General features: G+C 33.1%; 1 protein-coding gene across 3 annotated transcripts in view; it reads left to right on the forward strand.

The window, feature by feature from the left end:
• The window catches only part of LOC117686629 (uncharacterized), a 45,525-nt gene extending 24,724 nt beyond the window's left edge, over positions 1-20,801 (forward strand). The window contains exons 5-6 of one of the 3 annotated variants that reach the window (XM_066080743.1): positions 3,744-3,764; positions 20,277-20,801. In XM_066080743.1, coding sequence (XP_065936815.1) covers positions 3,744-3,764; positions 20,277-20,336 — 81 coding nt within the window. In that variant the 3' untranslated portion in view covers positions 20,337-20,801. Of the gene's footprint in view, positions 1-3,743; positions 3,765-12,745; positions 13,791-20,276 lie in introns of those variants that run through there. The other 2 variants (XM_066080745.1, XM_066080744.1) reach the window with 2 other exon arrangements.
• The last annotated feature ends 249 nt before the right edge of the window (positions 20,802-21,050 follow it).

A 21,050-nucleotide genomic window follows, 5' to 3' on the forward strand; every position in this document is an offset into this window, starting at 1 on the left:
AAGGAGATAATAAAAGCAACAGCCAAAAACAGGACTAGCTGTGGCCTGAAACAGATATGCTTATACATGTAAAGTGTTAATCGTATAGAGGGACTATTTGCCCCCGTTTTATATTTATTAATTTCGCTCTATTTGTCAGTTAGCGGATTAAGACTTGGCGAATTCCAATGTCTCACATTATCTCTTACCACAAAATTGTGGGGACTAATTCAAGACGAGGCAAAAAAGTAAGAAGAAGCGAAAATATCACTTGGCGAAAATAACACTGTATTCAGTATATACCAGTGGCAAAGAATGGAAGCTAAAACCGATAAATCTTGCAATGATAGTAAAATGTTGCAAGATTACATGAGACACGTTGAACAACAGTCTTATGGTCGCACAACACACGAATAAATAGGTGCAATTTATCTTACGTTCTTTAACAATCGTGCATCACTCTTGCGAGTACACAAAATGTTAGAAAATGTTCGTACTAGTGTTCATGCGTTGCACTGCAATAATTTGGATCGCATTCGGTCGGGTCTAAATAGTGTGCATGTCCACTTTTTTTAGGAGACTTGATTCGACCACAAAAACGCATGAATCGTATACGATAGCTCATGCGAAGCTCAAAAATTTCAATCGCAACGTGTTTTAAAGTGCTCGTGCGCCAAATGTGAATGGGGCTTAAACCAATACAATCATCATCACCATCATCAACAGCATTTTCATTATCATTTTCACCATCGTCTTCGTCTACTTCATAATCAACATCACCATCATCGTCATCATCATCGTCATAATCGTCTACTACTAATTACAAACATCAACATCACCATCATCGTCATCATTTTCAGCTTTCATCATCTACTCTTAAATTATCATCATCGTCTACTTCATCGTCTTTCAAATTCCCCATCGCAACAATACGACATTACATTATGTTTACAATACACATGTACCATAACACCACAATATTATCTTTTAGCTGTATATCATCAGTAGCATTTATATAATTATGACTATATTATATTTAAAGGCAACATTCAAAATCAGTATGTGTATACTGACATTATATTTACTTGTTTACAATTAGAGTATTTCAAAATGGCGGTAACCAAATGACGTCAGACATTCGGTAGCTAATATAACTCAGCCTAACTTTTAAATGAAAATGTAACATCAGAAGTAAAAAAAAAATAAAGCAAAGAAAAAACCGTTTAAAACCCTTTTCCTGATACAGTAAAAGAAACCCTTAATGATTGAAAAAGACAAATTCTATTCAAATACTCTCGCTGAAGTCACATCTGGTCGCACACAAGGTAACATTACGGGGAATTATAGCCAAGGTGACTATAACGTATGAATATTTAAAACCAATTAAATACTAACTTTACATTAATTAAACTTTTACAAGCGAAAAAATACTCACCACGCTCTTCCGTGCCCTTGTTGGAATGTTGCTATAAAAATGCTTCATTAACACGGCCCCCTCCTCACATGTGACTATCTTGCTGGACATCTCTGTCGAGTATGAACAAGCACATAAAAGAGACCCTTTCACTGCATACACTCGAGCGGAAATGAATAAACATGTAGGACTAATTCGGGAAATGAAATTGTATCACGCTATTGGTATTGGTACATTGTGGCCGGAAGCTACATTAGCTGTGGCTTGCAACGAGCTCGTTTCTATTTAAATTAAACAATGCCAAATAAACCATATTAAATAAAAATGTTAAAAGAAAATAATATGTTTGCAAAATTTAGTAAATGATTATATTTTGTGGCGAAAAGTTTTTCAGACGAAAACAAACAATTTTCATAACTCAGTAGTTTTAGAGTACTGGTACTTTAGCCTCTTAATTCAAAAGCAGACTAAACTTCCAGATAGTTTGTGTATTACGATATATTTATGTTGTTCTTAAAAAATACATTTTTGAACAATAATTTAATATTTAAATCGACGTATTTTGGCATATTTAACTGATATATAATAGAAGTTAGAAAAAAATAACTCCAATTTTTGCCCAAAATTAGATTTTTTCACGTCATATCTCATTTTTTTGTTAGATCTGACCCCTACTTTTTTTTTACATTTATATGAGTCATTGAATGTAATATGCATATTTCTATGTAAATTTTTGGAAAGATGGCATAACTATTATTTTTTTAATTTGCATTATAATTTGATTGCTTCAAAATTTTATAACAATTTTTACATTTGCTAGTGTATCCATTATGTACTTGAATTTGAAACCATCAGTAAAGCAGGTTTTTTTTTTAACTTCGACTTGAAAATAACTTTTAAAGTCACAACATGTGTTCACCTTTATACTGTTTTAAAATCATAACCAAATAATAGTTCAAACAACAAATATTTTTTGATTTCTTCAAATAATCAACTTCCATACAAAATTTAAGCAATAATTTCAGAAAAATCATCATTTCTGTTTGAGGCCCCATGGTTTTTTTTTTGAAGTGGCATGTGACATAAGTCACAATTAATATGAATGAACATCTTAGGTCCTAATCGTTAAATTCAAGATGTCTTTGGATGATTGACATTGCTAGTATTTCAGGTGCCAACATCCATAAAGAGGCCGACTGAAGTTTTCATTGCGCACGTGTTTGCGCATTCTGGTAAAATACAGACAGTGCATATTTACTTTTAATTATTTTTATATGATTTATAAAATTGAACACGATAAACAAAATACAAATAAAAATATTAAGATTTTTAAACAAATTTTGTATTCTTTTTTGTTGTAGGTGAGCGTTGCCATCGTGCTTTTATAACGTTATGATAAAATGAAGCTTTGTAGGGGTGCGTTGTAAGAAATAACCAAAAAAGTATAAGTCATATGTCTTTGAAAATCTATACATAGAAAACTGCTACCCTCAAGGATACTTTTCATTTGTTTTGTTTTTTTAAATCCATTTTAGCAATCTTCATTTGAAATATTTTAAATATAGAGAAAACAACTGGTGTGTTTTAAAATTTTGAGATGGCCTAACTGAAAACCAGACGGTATAATTAAGTATTTTTATATATAAGATAAAAAATTATGTTACTAATCACATATTACATTTCAGAAAAAACTACAAGTGTAGTGGTTTTTTATCTGTCCCGAATTGCGGAAAAAAAATTTCTTATACATTCCTATTGTATACGTACCAGTATTTTGAAACGGCCTCCAAATAGAACCAAGCGGTCGATTTTCTCAAAACTTTTCAAATAATCTATTGTTGATGTAAATTGCATATGGTTAAAAAATAAAGAGTTATGATATTGAGGTGTTTTTTCACAAAAAGCCAAATCGTCCTCCTTAAGTGATCTCAGGAAGTGTCCCCAAAATATTTGACATGGACACTATTTAGACGCAATGAAATTCGATTCACAATTTTTGCAATGCATGATTATAAGTACAAACGGCTACGATTTCTAAATGTTGTAAAGTGAATTGCAGCTGTACGTGTGTGTGTTTTTAACGTTTTTGTGGAATCTTGCAACATTTCACTTTTTATTTGTACGATTTGTTTGACATGTTTTTTTACATGTTACACGATTACACGTTTGGGCCTCCCCCTCCTCTAACAAATATGTCCTTTAATACGTCGCTGAAAACATAAATCATTACAATTTATTTTTTAGTTTTTTTTTTATTCAATGTTTATGAACAATACTGTTTTTCAGTAAAAAAAAATATAAACATTTACTGTATTTTTTTTTTCTAATTAAACCTTTTTTTTAATAACAGGCAATGAATGGAGGCCATATGGTGAGTCTTTTAGAACAATAATTTAGGATAATATCTTTTAGATTTGGATGCAAAGACCGTATTGCTTTGCTTCTTTTCTCCTATTATTAAGGTCTTCCGTTTCCAACGGAAGGTCTTATTGTTATTGATTTGTTTCTTTTCCCCTATTATTAATTTATTTTTTCTTTGACGTATTCTCAAAAAAGCTTCAGCCGATTTTTTATTAAACTTTTAGATCTTTTTAAGCACAACATTTTTAAGAAATTCAAAAATAATTTATTTGGTCGTCACTTCCGGTCCCGAGATATTTACGATTTTTTGATTCTGCTTGTTCAGAATTTGTCTCTTAAAATTTAAAAGATAGAATGTTAAAATTTTCAGGGACGGTAGAGAGTCTTTAATCGCAGTGTCTCTCGCATATCCGAACGTCGGCTGTATCTTCCGGTCGTCACGGGAAAAAAATGAAAAAATAAATTTTTCAACGTTTTTCTTGATTTTTTTTATGTGTTTATTCAATACAGACGCTCTCAAAACTTCTGAATAATTATGAAATTTGTTTTAAAATCGATCTACAAATTCTCAAGATTTTGGGTTCCAAGGTTCAGAAGCGACAGTCCGCGTAGCTCAATCGTTTGAGTGGCAGACTTATGCCCAGGCAACCTGGGTTCAGTCCCTGACTGCCGAATATATATTCTGTCTTAATTAATTGTGTTTTGTTTAACAATTTTATCTTTAAAATGTTGGATTTGAATGTTTTTCTGTTTTATTATTGTTTTATTTTTGTCATAAATAAAAATAATAGCGGCTTTTTTCAGTACACATATACAGCTCTTTTCTGTCAGCAGCTCGCTAAATTCAGGCGCTCGTCGAATTGCTGGCATAAAAGACATGCCGCCGAAACACCCCTGCAGTTCGACCACATTAGAGTCAGCTGGGTCGCTGTGCTTGCATTAAAGAAATGCCGCCATCTAAATGAGTGTATGCACATATTTAGCAATGTACCTACGTTTTAAGTATTCTACATGACTTTAAGATGACGACTGTTTAGTATGTATTCACATTTATTCACATACATGAACATAGAAACAAGCATGCATGCATACATGTGTTGCTTATATATTGTATATGTGTTTGTGTATGGTTACAGATAAAAATATGTTGTCTGTTTGGGATTAGGCCTCTGAAGTATACACACGGAACTATACACACGACCGGGTGACTGCGACAAGGTGGGAAAACTGACCACCTGTGTATGTGTGTTTGAGCCTAGGAATAAACAGTTGTAAACACTGATCACGGAATTACACTGTTGAAACAAAAAGTATAAATTTTCACGTTTGATTAAAAAAATCAATTACGGCAGGGTTAATTGGGATTGCAATCACTTAAAATCTGTCAAAACTTTATAATTAATTAAAAAGTACTTAATACATGTAATGTTCCTCCATAAGCGGGATTTATTATATCTGTTTAGTGATTAAGCATCGTGGTCAAAATTCAATAATTTTATATTTTATTAACCGATTGCTTAACATTGATCGTTGAAATGTAGAAATACCACTTGGGTAGTTATTTTATTTGCCGACATAGCAGATTTTTTTTTTATCACATATTGTTACAGTACCCGCAACGTTTTTTTTTACAATCCTATCCTATCGTATCGTGTATCAATCCTATCGTATCGTGCTTGTATACTGTTCTATCGTGCGTTAATCCTATCATTTCGTGCGTGTATACTGTTCTATCGTGCGTTAATGCTATCCTATCGTGCGTGAATCCTATCAGGTTTATCGTTTAATTTCAACAATTCTTCCGTTTATCCTATCGTGTTAATCGTTTAGTGCCTTTTTTATAAGCAAGTAAATTTATTACTAAGTTGCAACTCGTTCGGGGGGCCGTATACGAATATTTATCGAACAAGAATTGTAAAATCCTATCCAACATTCCGTCAGGATACTAATTTTTAAAATTTTTAGATCAAAATTAACCAATATTATATGTAAATCATATCTGTTAACATTGAAAATGAAAAAGGAAGTTCTTAGGAACAAGGTAACATATTTACCTGTATATCGAATATATTAAATCGTACGCAGAGTGTATACCTGCGTAAACATTAACTTTTATGCAATATAATTTTTATATTTTCATAGTTTACAGAAACAAAACTATTTATGATATAATTTATATTTAATTAACACCCGAGTTGTATTTTAAACCCGTTATTTACCGTGTGATATATGATTTCAGGCTGAAATGTTCTCAGCAATCAGCTAGGGTGTGTGGTAATGAAAACAATGTTAACAAATCATACGCGGAATGTGTATCTGAGTAAATATTTATTTAAATTGCCTGTAATAATTCGTTTTTAATGCATCATTTTCTTATACAGAAAATGTACTTATGATAGATTTTATATTTACTTTATACAAGACTTGGATTTATATAATTAAACCCGCTATTTTCCGAGTGATTTAATCTCGGGCTGAAATATTCGCGGCGATCGGCAAGGGTGTTCGGTAATGAAAACAATTTAAACAATACAGAAAATTTATTGATCATGAAAGCTCAAAATTTTAATTGAAAAAAAAATTAACTTGTCATTTTTATACATTCTATAAATGATGCAGCAATGATTAACAACTCGGCAATTGTTACTGAAAAGAAATTCCACGTAAATCTTTATTTGTACGTGTTCTCTCTCAAATTCTGTCATTATCAGTTTGTTCGTGAATATCGTTTAAATCGATCATACGTTTATCATGAACATCGTTTATCCTTTTCTATCGTGTATCAATGCTATCATATCGTGCGTGTATACTGTTCTATCGTGCGTTAATCCTATCCTTTCGTGCGTGTATACTGTTATATCGTGCGTTAATCCTATCCTTTCGTGCGTGTATACTGTTCTATCGTGCGTGAATCCTATCCTATCGTTTATCTTTTAAAAAAATACCGTTGCGGGTACTGTAGTCAACAAAGATAAACCTGAGACAAAACGAAGAAAAATCGATGTATAAAAAAAACACATAAAAAATAATCAATTTATTTACCAAACGATTTCTGATCAATTCATCTCTCTCTCTCTCTCTCTCTCTCTCTCTCTCTCTCTCTCTCTCTCTCTCTCTCTCTCTCTCTCTCAATTTCAATGATGATTGTTATTCTTCAGCTGCAGTGCATTTTACACAACCTACAAGTAACGTTATGTCATGTTACGATACATACGTTTTAATAAAGCAGAATATATATCTTTGTTCTAAAATTGATTCACGTTTGAGTGGTAGACTTTTATCCAGGTGACCCAGGTTCAATCCCCGAATGCCGACTCATTTTTCTTCCTTAATTGTTTTTCGATTCAACATGTTATCTATGAAATGATGGATTTTAATAATTTTTGTTTAAATTTTATCAAATGTCACGGTAACGACACCCTTTCCTTGTATTAAGATATGTCTGATGAAATCTTTTGAGAGACTTACTGGAATTTGAGAAATGATATTGAGAAATGAAAGAAACTGTCTCGATAGCATTTTTAAGGTGTATGCAAACGCAATGAGCGTCTAGTTTTTCATTTTATTGAAACTGATCATCTTCGCACTTTTTTCTTACAGATAAAGCATTTGAATCGGTATCGTCAACACAATACTATGCTTAATATACCGATATATTTATTATTATATCAAATAAAATTAATGTGTTCATTATATCGTCAATGTTTTTGTTTACAATTTTTAAATTAATGGCTTTTATTTTGATCAATTTCCTTATTTAAAATGTTTTTATAAAATCCTTCCTTTTTATATTTTTTAAACTGTGCACTTTTTCAATCAATAGATGAGTTTCCCTCTCATATTCAATTTGTTTGGTGACAGAACATGTTACTCAATTAGAATCAACTTTAATAATAACGCCTTTATTACAAGTAAATAGAAATATATGTTTACTCATTGTAGAATGCAAATATTCACACGAAACTTTATTACATTTACCATAAGACAAGTTGCTGTCCTTTAAAAAAGGACTACAATACGTGGTCCATTTGCATGTGTTTCCAATGAAAATGTGGAATCCTTAAAATTCTCAGAGATTCCATCGACTCTAGCCCTCTGCTTTAACCACTCAATTTGTACGTTGTATAACGTATAATATATGTATATATAGCCCTGACTTTTAATCTCAAAATTTAAAGGGCTCATACTTCTACAATAATTATGATCTATCTATGAATGAAGTTTGCATGTATAGTATCAGGCATTTGGTGAATTTTACTATTTGCGCACACATTACGATTTGCACTACTTCGTTAACTATGCAGTGACAGGTTTGTGTAAATTACAGTTTCATAATTTGATGCATTTTTTCTTGAGATTTAAACATTAATACAGTGACATAATTATTCAATCATACTTAAATGCTTCAACAAATTTAATCGGGAAGTTCTCTAGCCTCACCTACTATAAAAGTAGAGTTAAGTTACATGAGTATTCAGAAAACAACAAAATATTGCAAATTATGCTATATAATGCATGTTGCAGTTTCGGCATAACATTTACTTATTTCATAATACTGATAGTTCATATCACATCACATCATCATTTTTTTTAAAAAGGAATACTGTGTTTCTCTACTGTTTACCTACAACTTTACAATTACAGCGCCTTTGAACTTAAGGACGTTGTTTACTCGGATTGTGAAAAAGTTCAATTTCATGAGTAAAACTTGTTTTAAATACTAAAAGTATCTATGAAATGAGTTATTATTGACATAACAATAGATAGTTTTACTAAATTATGGAATTAGGCTCTGACAAAGTTTGACCTTTAGCGAAACAGAGGAAATTCGGACTAAATTTTTAAGATTTTGTTTTCCACTGAAATATTTTTGGTAGTACTATCATATTTAAAGTTAAGATTTTATTTGTTAGTCTACATAATTTTGCATATTTTCTGTTGGTTTTATTTTGCTTTTTCGTTTAGATAAGCGCATGGCACACACTACAAAAATATTGAAAAATGCTTAAAAATGATTAAAGACACCATATCTCAAAATTTTGATCATTGACCTCATATAAATTTCATGCCAGCAGAGAAAGGTCAACATACTTAGTTTAATACTAAAAATGTTTTAGCATTATCATCATTCAGTTTTTTTGTTATATTGAATCAAAAATGGGTAGTAATTTGAAAACTGATAGAGGAAATTCGGACTAGAATATCTATTAAAAATTGTGAATGAAAACTTAATGCTTTGTATCTATTTAATGTCACTACCATTCATAAACTGTATTTCATTTGTTAAAGAGTTAAGCAATTTGTATTATTTTCACAATTAAGAAAATCTCAATTCATAGTGTAAAATTTTTATGGATTTTTCTTAAATTTTCCAAAAATATTCAATGACCATTAACTCAAAAAGTAGGTCATCGACCTGCTTTTTTGAAAGTGATGAATGACACTACCATGTAAGGTCTATAACACACAATAGTTGGTTTTTCATTATCATCAGTGGAATTTTTTTTCATTCTGAGTAAATGTCATCCTTAAGTGTAGATATGGCACGGAATCCCGATCCCGAATCAGATAAACGTGTGCTAGCCTGGTTCCATGAGCTACCCATTACGCACAGGAACCAGGCTAGCTCATGTGCAGGCTGAATTTTCCCCATAGCATCCGGTTAAACCTCGCTTATATATTTTCTGCGTGGACCTCAGAGTCCACGCAATAATTGCCACCAATCGAATTTGATGTACGTTAAATTCAGTTTAATTGAATGAAGTGAATATGGATACAAATAATTTAACTTTAGTTATCACGCAGCACTGTTGATGCTTACTATGAAAATATCAGCGGATTTAAAGGTTCATAAAACGATGCATCTATCATTACAAAATATGTAGTATGTAAAGTTATTTCATAGATATAAATGTGATAATAAATGAATCAGTATAATAGTAAATGCTACTTTGTATGACACTAAGTGTGTTCCCCTTAGTAAATAGTCACGTGACATGTGTTCATAGTTCTCTCGAATGGAGGTCATAAATAAAATTCAATATTACAAGGGAATATCCTTACTTGAATTAAAATTTTAAATGATAGTTAAATTTTACTGTTCTGGTAGATTCTGAAAAGTGCTGCTGCTTTGTATAGAGTTCATCTTATATTAGAATAAACATCAAAGAAATGAGCTCCGGATGGAAATGACATAACAGTTGCTTAATATTTTACATATTTATTTAATTTATTTTATAGATTATATCAAAGCAGCAGCACTTTTTGATAAACTAAACATTCCATTTATTAATTTCAAAAGATCGTAGTGATCTGTTTAGTGTATGCCCTTGTAAAAAGCGAAATTAGATAGGCTTCCTGGTGTGAAATACATCGAACTAAGATTATGCTTTTTTCATTTATGAAATTCATTTTCCCGTGTTGAAATATTCTTTGATCCACCACCCTCTACAAAAAATATGCGTCAAAATTTACAATATGATGTCACATCGAAAAGTGCACCGCAATCAATCAGTTGTTTATATTAATCGTTGTTGGACTTATTTGACTACAAAGTTGCACGCATATGTAATTTTTAATGTTTTCGTACCTATGACAGTCGGAAATAACTTCATTTATTAATATTTTTTACGACGTGTTGTTTTGTAAGATGACATAGTTAACATTCCCCGTACTTTCTGATCGGCGCGACCACAAAACCTTAACAGTGCTGCGTTATGTATCCTTATACGTTGTGACTTGTAAAGTATTATTCGTTTTATTTGCACTGTGCGATAAAATTCTGTTCCGTACTTTACAAATCAAGAATGCTAAACTACATGTATTTGGACATTCTTAACTTTTTTGCTAGTAAGACAAAAAAATTAAAACATGCTACAACTTTTACGCGGAAGCACCTTTTTCAATTGCTTTCATGACCTTCTACGTTATGGGACTAGTTGCTCTATTTTTTATGGTAACTGTATCGGATGTTAATTTAACTAAATGTGTGGCGAGCCTTGAAGTTCTGTATTTCTCTCTGTCTCTTTTTACATTTAATAAACATATATAAATAAATCAACAAAACAATACAATATTAGACTGAGAACAATACATGTAGCATGAATAACTTACCACATTGTTAAAAATAATTGATACCAACACATTCATACATATTCACTTATATATATATATATATATATATATATATATATATATATATATATATATATATATATATATATATATATATATATATATATATATATATATATATATATATATATATATATATATATATATATATATATATATATATATATATATATACAAACATATGTTCACACTGTACACAATCTGACACCAAACGACAGAATTCAGATAACCTTAATCAACTCTCTTCTCTTGCACTAATTTTTTAAAATCCACCCATTTATCCCTAATACTTATTTTGCAACCCAAACTATACTCTTTATTCGCTAAACTAAACTGTACTCTATCTCTATTTAACCCCTTCAAACTATTTCTTCTTTCCTCTCAATCATCTGTTTTCGCAACTGTCTTCTGCTTAACTTACTTCCTCTAGTTATAAACTGACAAAAAGTAAACGCTGGGATAAAAACGGAAAATGGATAAAACATGAACAAATTACCTTGACCTGACAAAACAGAACATACAATGACGTTACTAGGAAATTATTCAAACTTATAGAATTATAAAGGTACCCATAAACATATATGTACTTATTAGAAATGGACATGACATTGTGAAATAAATATTCTCACAACACTCCCACGACCAACAATGTCGTCACAAATTTAACCAGTCTTTGATCTTGTTTTTGCCTTTTGTGCGACCAAATTGTTTGGGTCTCGTTTTCAGCGGCTCTCTAACGTCAAGTTCATTTTTGGATTCGGTCACTGATTGATCTTTATAAGTCATACTCCTGATACTTGCGGTACTTCGATTTTCCACTGATTTCTCACAGATTTTGGTCTTTGTTTCATTGGAACACTCAATCGGATAAAGTAGGTTAAAGCGTCTATTGAGAGTCTTCTTGCTTGGTAGCGGTACCTCTCCATCTTGGCTCACTGTAAGTTCACATGGACGTCATATTTTCCAACTTTCACGTTGAAGTTTATCTGTAACTAGCACCAAATTACCAATCTTTGGTTCCTCGCTGCCCTTGATTCTTTATTCTTTTAGTCTAAATACTGCTCTTTTTCGTAAACTTAACAGCTATTCATCGCGCCAAGTTTTCCGAAAATCCCTCTAAATGTTTTTGTCCGTTCTTCCATATCTGCAATAACTTCTCGTCACTGCTGATGTTGTGTAAATAGTCGGAATAATCTGTATCTTCTTCATTACTATCTGGAATACCAGTTTTAAGATTCAGTGTCAGGAAGTGAACATGGGTACAGTAAGAATTATATATGTTGCAGTTGATGTCATTTCCAACATAAACTTAATGACCTTGAATTTACCACTGCTTCTCTCTCTGCTAAAAAAGTTCTTCGTTGTTCGTTGGTAAGACACAGCTTCCCAATTGTTTTCTGAAGGCATCTCTTTACTATTCCAATAGGAAGCTCATAGAAACCACCCATCCATTGGGCAAGTTCTACTATAAATTGCCACTTGATATCTTTATTTGCAATACAGCTCTGAACATCTAGATCTCTGACTGCTGAGATCCAGGTTTCTTCTAAAACATCACTGATCAACTTAAATTGTGACGCATTATCTGAAATAAGTTGTTTCGGCTTTCCCCATCTCAATTTATAAAGGACCTCTTCTGTAGACATATCTTGCATAACCTCTAAATGGATGGCTCAAACTTCTGAACAGGTAAACAAGCAAACCCATACTTTCTTGGTGACGCCGTCTGCTTTCACATATATTGGACCAAAATAGTCTACTCTAGTATAGGTAAATGGAGAGGACTCATTCAGTCTCTTTCTAGGTAAGGGCGGAATTATAGCCATTTTGTATTGTCCTCCTTCATGTCTTTTGCAGATTGTACATTTCCGCAGAAACCTGTTACATGGTGCTTCTACGGAAGTAAAATAGATGTTCTACCTTCTACCGTCAGATGTACAGCTCCTAGTCTACCAACACATCGAATGATTCCATCTCGGTCTAACGTTAATCCTTACTGATTAACTAAATGATGTCTCTTCTTCTATGTTAAGGCAAGTTTTATATTACTCTAACTCTGAGTTTTTTGTTGACGCATCACAAAAGCACAACATTTTGTAGGAAACTTCTCCTGGGAGCCAACAGTATCTTGGAATCTGAAAAAGTGGAATTTCTCTTAAATCTGATACAATCTCTTTATACTGCTGGATATCTTCTTCTTCAAGTTGTTCATTCCACTCAAGATTTTTTTCCCTTGATGAAATAGTTTTGCCTTCAAAGTATCTGGAGTGAAAGTCTAAGAGGGTCAAATTTTGATGCAACTGTTTGTAGTTCTTCTCGTTTGGTCACTGGTACTGGCATGCTTTCATAATTCCCGGCTGGAACTGAGAGTACATCTTCTGTAAGACTGCAGGTCACTCCAAGTATTTTAATCTTTTTTCTTATTGATTGATCTTCAGGAGGTATAAGTCTGTAGAACTCCTCAACGTTTGATGCCTAGTCTCTCAAGTTCATAGACATGCTTTTGAAGACTTCCTTGGGTTTCTCCTTCCGCAATTGTATCAACTCCTGTAATAACATTGTAAACATAAATATTAACCTGGAAGTGTTCTGTTGACTTACTTTCATAAGTACTGAGCTGATGGTCTTAACCAGAAAAGAATTGTGGCATCATGACCTTTTTCCTGTAGACCAACTTGCAAAAATGCCCTCTCAATATTACCTTCCATTGCTATTTTCCTAAGTCTAAAGTGCAGTAAAAGTCCTCATAAGCATTACTGGTCCTCTGTGTAAGCACTCGTTCAAGCTGGAAATTTTAAGCTGCGACTTCGCTGATGCATCACACACAATTCTTACTTTAGTAGTTGGTTTTGTTAAGTCTAGTACTGCATGATGAGGAATGTCATGCTTATTTCTGTCTCTCCGTTGCTGCACTGAACTTTTTCTTTAATCCCCTTATTACACTGGTCCTGAATTATCAAATCATACTTATGCAGTAACTCAGAGTTACTCTGCAGCTTGATGACTAGTGAATTCAGTCTCCCATAAATATGCTAGTTCTCTATTTTCGGGAAGTTCTGGAAATTTTCCCTTTTAAGGTCATGTGACTTGGTATCTGTTGTTTTATATCTTCAATGTGCTATCGAAATTTCTCAGGGCTTTTCCGTTAAATGAGGTGTAAGGAGAATCGTTAATTCCAATTGTCTCCAGATTCCAAAAATTATCAATGAAAGGTTTTATGGATAGGCATTCATCCACTCTGGAAATGAGGCAACATTTTGTGAGAAATGAAGTCCAATTGGTTATCCTCATAACGTCCTCGTCATCTTCATACTATGATCGCTGCATTCTTGCAGTGAGACTCCACCCAAGTGTAGAAGCAAGTAAAAAACATCCCTTTTGGATATCTATTCTTTTTTGTAGTATCAAATCCAGGTATTAGTCTTTACCTATAAGGGTGTCAACTGTCGAGTTTTCAAACTTCACAGGTAGAGTATCTGCTACACGTAACTATAGATTTTTCCACAGTTTTTTAAATCTATCTTGAATGTCTTTGAAAATTGGTTTCCTCTGGACTAGTCTTGTCATTCTGGGTACAGCATTGGCATCAATACTTAAAAATTAATGTCCATCCTTGAATTTCAGTTTCAAGGAAACTTTAGATGTTTTTACTATTTTAGGCCTTTCCGCACCAAAGGTTACCAATGACATCTTCTCTAGTGTATGGTTTTTTAACTGTAATATGTCAGCTAAGAAATCCGTTATGTTTGAAACCTCTGTTTTTGCTGTCTGCGTCAAATCAATATCACCTTATGGCGATAAACCATTCTCTTAATCCCTTGAAAACTTTGAAGTCTTCTATTTTGCTTACTTCTTCAGTTAGGTGTGAAAAAAAATAGAACTCGTTTCAAAATACTGTTGAATTTTCCACTTGATGAGAGTCTATGTTTTCGTCAGGGGCTTTTTAGAACACTGAACATGTGATGTTACATAATGTATAATGGAAGCCAGTTGTGTTATTTAGAATGCACGTTGTAATGAAGTATAATGACCCCCGTAGAATAATGACCGGGGGTCATTTTTCTACGTAGAATAATGACCCCCCTTGCTGAAGAATAATTGGATTTTTCTGAAGAAAAAAGACCCAGGGGTTATTTTTCTTCATGTTAAACATGAAGAAAAATGACCCCCATAAAAAAAATGACCCCCCCCCCCGTTAACATGAATAGAAATTGGTTACCCTGTATCCAAGATATGACTTTGAAGTTACTTTATTTTTCACTCTGTTCAACTGATTTTGAAGTTATAAACACCGATCTTGTAAATAAATCACTGTATATAGTTTTTCCTGTCCGTAGCAAGCACACGTAAAACACTCTTACATTGTCACAAATTGATTGTTAACAGTTACGTTACTTCTCTTGTCGACAAACGGCGGGAAATAACGCATATAGAAAAAATAAATATACACAATGAGGATACTGTGTGATAATTAACGAACAATAATCATGGAAGAATAATTCTTGTAATAATATACGCAATATTCATTGCTGAATGAATTGTCAATCGAAGAATGATACATGTATATATCTTTATGGAAAAAGACTAAGGGGGCAGGTAAGGTAGAAATATGAATACTTCTTATTTACATTTCTTGGGGAAAGTTATTTTTTTTTAAAAGCATTCTGCGTTAGTTTTGTTTTCTTCTACGTAATACATGAACATCATTTGTTGTAATGTTGTATTTGTGATCATGGATAGACTTTATTCTTTAAGAGCAAATTTGTGAAGAGTACCTGACTATAGTAAATCTTAATAGATAATAAACACTTTTCGATTATAATAAGAAAAGATTGTTTCTAAAAGCGTTGATAAGAGGTTAGGACCAATGTTACGGGTTTATATCCCGCTTGATTTTGATCAAACGATCTTTATTGTATCCAACGTTACCAATGATCATACAAACTATTGATGCATTAATCATCGTGGTATTAACTAAACTTACTAAAGTATGCCGAAGATAAAGTAAAATATATTTTCTGTACGAGTACTCTCAGTACTTTGACGATTTTCCTTATTAGCCGTTAACCTCTACTGGCGTAATGGCTCTAACTTAAGCTTGGTTATAATGCCTAACATTGGAGTAAACTTTTCATAATTTTGGTTTCATCATTAATTCTGAGTGATGCACTTGTATACCCAGCAGTTTGTATTGCGGAAATCATCAATGCAAGTATAATATTCATGAACAATATGAAGAATATAGAAGATGAGACGGCGAAGCGCGAATACGAAAGTGCTAAGTTGCGAAGGCGAAGAAGTGATAGTTACTACTACCGCTTCTTCGCCTTTGCAACTTCGCACTCTCGCCTTCGAATCTTCGCGCTTTCGCCTTTTAGCTCACTGAGACGAAGTCAATGGGAGCATATGCTATACCCCAGGCGTCGGCATCCGGAGCTGGTTAAAGTTTTAGTTGCAGCTCCTGTATCTAAGCTATTACTTGTCCTCTCTTCACCAAAGTTACATGGAGGATTGTCACAATTATGTTCCAACCATACTCCCTTACTTTTGGTTGAGTTCTGGTATCTAAATTTTGTTTGAAATGTATTTCCATACTTTTGAGTTATTTATATATTTTTGCTTGCATGAGTGGTCACTGGGTGTAGTAATACTACTGGAGAAAACCTGTTTAACAGGTATTATTTATTTTTAAATCAACTTGCTTAGTGGTTTGAAGAGTGAGGTTAGATGTATTCTGGGCGACAAACTGTGTGGACGTGTCTGTACTCTTGCTGAGATATCTTGGGCGTTTCCCCGGTAAAGAGACGGCTGGTAAGTGACAGGAGTCTGGAAGTGCATATGTACACATTATGGCGGACATTAAATTTGTGTGAAGTAGATAATGATTAGGCATAGCCAGCACTGTTAAACATATATATGTTACATGTACACATTAAATTATATCTATAAACATTCATAGTTAGCGCGATGGCCTAGCGCATGCGTACCAATAATACATGTAGCATGGATTAATCGGAAAACGTTAGCGAGTACGGTGCCTGTATTAAATTCTATGTAATCGACCGAGACTTGCTGAATGCAATCAAAAAAGGCGAAGGCGAAAGTGCGAAGATGCGAAGGCCAGAGTGCAAAGTTGGGAAGGAGTGATAGAAGTATAGCTCCTTCGCCTTCGCACCTTCGCACTTTAGGCATCAAATGTTCGCGCTTCGTCGTCGCATCTACGCACTTTTGCTCTTTCGCCTTCGCACTATCGCCTTTGCAACTTCGCATCTTCGCCCTAATGTCGAAGTGGCCCTATCGGAACACAATACATATATGTAAATGTAATTGTTAAGATGACAACCATACCCCGATGCAATACGTCAATATCTTGTTGTAACAGAGACACGTTATGCCTCTGCTGGGGTTTGAACCCGGGTCCTCTGGCACGCTAGTCCAGCACTCTACCGATCGAGCTAAAGGGTTAACCCACTAGCCAGAGCTAGTAGGAATGCCATATACTTGACTCTACCACATTGTCCCCCTCCAAGGAAAGAGGCGTCCCGACTCTCCTGGAGTGCCAATGCCTGCGAGGCAAAGTTCTGGAAACAATCTCTCTCACCCGCCAGAGAATACCCAGGTCCCAACGTGGGCGCCATTTCTGTAGTAGCGTTTTCTTTATATATGTATAAATGAAAACTCCACGTCTCAGGTTCGATGGATTTATTTTAATTTCATTATGAACCCTGTAAAAGGTCAACAATAGCGTATAAGCATTCATTATAACAATAAACATATTATATTAATACAATGACATTTTTATAGAATTATACATGAATTAATTTCTTTAAAAGTTGACAATATATACTGAGTAAAATATGCAAAAGAATCATAAGAGTTATTCCCCTTATATCAAAGTGATATAACGTACAAATTTATATAAGAACCTGATCGTTGATAAGTTCACGTACACAATTATAAATAATAATCATATGAGTTATACAGCTCTTATTCATAATAAATATAATACATATATCTATACATGTATACCTGATTATGGATCAGGGTTCCAATTAGGTGTATGGCCCGATTAATGGGTGAAAATACTGAATGGCCAATAGCCCTATTAATAAACATATAAAACCGATATACAAACTTCATATACATGTACTTTGATTCAAACAAAGTTTAATTTGATCACTACTAAGTGAAACTCAGTATATTGCATTTAAATTACATTAAAAGTAAGAAACAGATTAATTAACTGAATGGAAAATAAAGAATTAGTATGAAAAAGAAGTCAACTTACAGTCAATGTCCTGGAATCTTTCGTAATTAATTAATGTAAATATATATATATATATAGTCAAATAACCCAGGAACCAAGATTGACCTCACAACTGGCTGAAAATATTTCTCGTTCTGACTGACCAGTACCAAGAACTTGGCGGGAATCTCCCTCAACCAATGAAAATCAAGGATTTCAATAACTAGCCTCAGGACTTATATGAATAAGTAAAATAAAAACCAAAACTATTGTATGCTTTTATTATTTACGGAAAGTCATCGCGGATATTCAAAACGCGAAGTATAGAAATTATTGGTTGCATTTGATATTTAATCATTTAAATAAAAACAAATTAAAAATAACACTCTACCACATTGTTATAACGGAAGGATTTTTATTTTCTAAGATATACCCCTTCTTTCACTTTAAGTTTATTTGAATATGAATTATAATTTCTGTTACTTTCTGTAAACTTCATCAGTAAAAATTACAATAGTGTAAAGACTATTTCACAAATAATAAAAAAATGTACTGAAAAACTTTAATCTACAAGAGGGTCATTATTCTACAGAGGTCACTTTTCTTCATGTGGAATGTGCTCATTTTTATGAAAATGACACTTATTCTTCAGGCAGAGGGGTCATTTTTCTACGTAGAATAATAACCGGGGGTCATTTTTCTGCGTAGAATAATGACCGGGGGGTCATTTTTCCACGTAGAAAAATGACCCCCGGTCATTATTCTACGGGGGTCATTATTCTTCATTACACACGTATCTAGTATCGACCTATTTTAGGGTTGAACCCTAAACCCTGTACAGATTATATGTAGTACAATGTACAAACTATGCTGCAACATCTTCGCGGGTGAAAATTTTTAATGAATTTTGTCCTACCAGATTGTAGTATGCAAAGTTCAGAGAGAGAGAGAGAGAGAGAGAGAGAGAGAGAGAGAGAGAGAGAGAGAGAGAGCGAGAGTAAATGTATCGGTACGATTTGAGCATGTAAATACGGTATTCAGGAAAACAATTTATAAACAATGTTTTTTTTCAGTAAATTCATGTAATGCTTGCACATACGAAGGTTGTTCAAAAAGTTCGTAAACACATGCAATTTTATTCAAAATAACGGCGTCATTATCTGGAAAGTATAAAATATTTTAATATTGAGTATAATAATATATATGTATAAAAATCAAAGCGATGTACACATATGCGTATGGGGTTTTACTTTTCCACTTTTCCTAGAACTACAAATGTAATTTTACCAATATTGGTGTAATCGTCTATTTGGTTAAAGAGAATTCTAAATTGATAGTTTCATGCCTTTACCACATTTGAGGTGGAATATGTGCAGTTAAATCTGCAAGAATACAAATTTCCAAACTTTTCTTCAATCCCACACGTGTAAGGGAGAGCTAAATGCATTGTTATGTTATAAATAAAGCCATTTATCAAAAACGTGAAACTTATAACCCAATGGTCGGGGGGGGGGGGGGTGCAGATTGGAGGGCGGGACCAATATGGCCGTTTAGTAAAAATGTATCAATTTTTTCAAAACATCTACTCTTTACACGAATCAATCTCTCTATAGCCCGAGTAAAATGTTTGAACATGTACATAAACTATGCTTTTTAATTCTACTTTTTTTGCCAATGCAATAATAAAGCGCAAAAAATGAAAAAAAAGTATCTGTTTTAATACTCAGCTTGATTAAGTTGAATTCAGTTTATTTCATTGTTGTATTTGTTTGTGTAAATAGTTGTTTTTCTGGACTAGGTTTTGTTCTATATTTTAAACCGAGAGTGTTGGCACGGCTATTTTAAGTACAACATGTTCGGTCAGTTAAGGCTTCTGCTTGTCAAGTGTGTGGTCACGTGGCTGAATTTGTCATCTGGTGTGGAATTTTTGGCGAATTCCAAAAGTTACATGTATTCTTGTAGACTGGTAGCCAGAAATACTGTGAATTTGTTTAGGCATTTGCTTTTCTCCTGCCAAAAGGTTTGTGTATATATTTTGTGAGTTTCATGATATATTTAAGCAGGTGTGGACTTTTGTTACATGTATTTTTGTTGTGGATATGCTATTATGATAGTTATTAAAATAGGTAATTATTGTTTCAGTGCATGGATGTTTATATCGTTGAAATAGGCGTGTCAGTGGTGAAAGTAGCTGAAGGCTGAGCGTAGCATACGTGTATGTGAGTCAGGACTGGGACCGAGAGGAATTAATGGAATAGGGTGTGACGCAAGTGGAGCATACGGGAGCTCGTGTTTTATGAACATTTATGGTCAGGAGGCCCGTGTGTGGATAGTCTTTTAGTGAGACACCTTCGAGTCCGGGACTGGAGACAAGGCATTTTGTTTACGGGGTTTGTTTGTGTGCTATTGAGTGGTGACTATTTTTGTATGGCTAATGCAATTATTTGAAGCCAAACTTTCAACTCTATATGACGATTAAACGTTATATAAGATGAGCTAGTGATAACAGTTACATGTGACTATTCAATTACAGATAACATTTCCATTTCATTTTGGTGAAATTAAATATAACACAGTATTGATGAGTTTGATTTGTTGGTTTATTCTAACTGTTGCATACTGTTTTATTTTATGTAGATGGTTTTTAAAGCATTTTTTAAAAAAGATACTCACAACTAAATGTGTTTAAAGTGAATTCACTATTGTTTCATAGTCAGTGTTATTTTGATTTTCAATTTTTAAAGTTATATTTTCTCTCTCAGTAGAAAGTAAGTGTTTGTCAATGTGAGTAGCTTCATATTTTACTATTTAGATTTTTTTTATAAATAAATTTATTTTGCTTTGTTTAGTTTACTATTTGTCGTTTTCGCTATTACCACCACAAAATCCAAAAATAACTTCAATGAACAATATGTC

Source organism: Magallana gigas, chromosome 4 (assembly GCF_963853765.1).
Source record: "Magallana gigas chromosome 4, xbMagGiga1.1, whole genome shotgun sequence".
In the NCBI taxonomy this organism is placed as follows: Eukaryota; Metazoa; Mollusca; class Bivalvia; order Ostreida; family Ostreidae; genus Magallana; species Magallana gigas.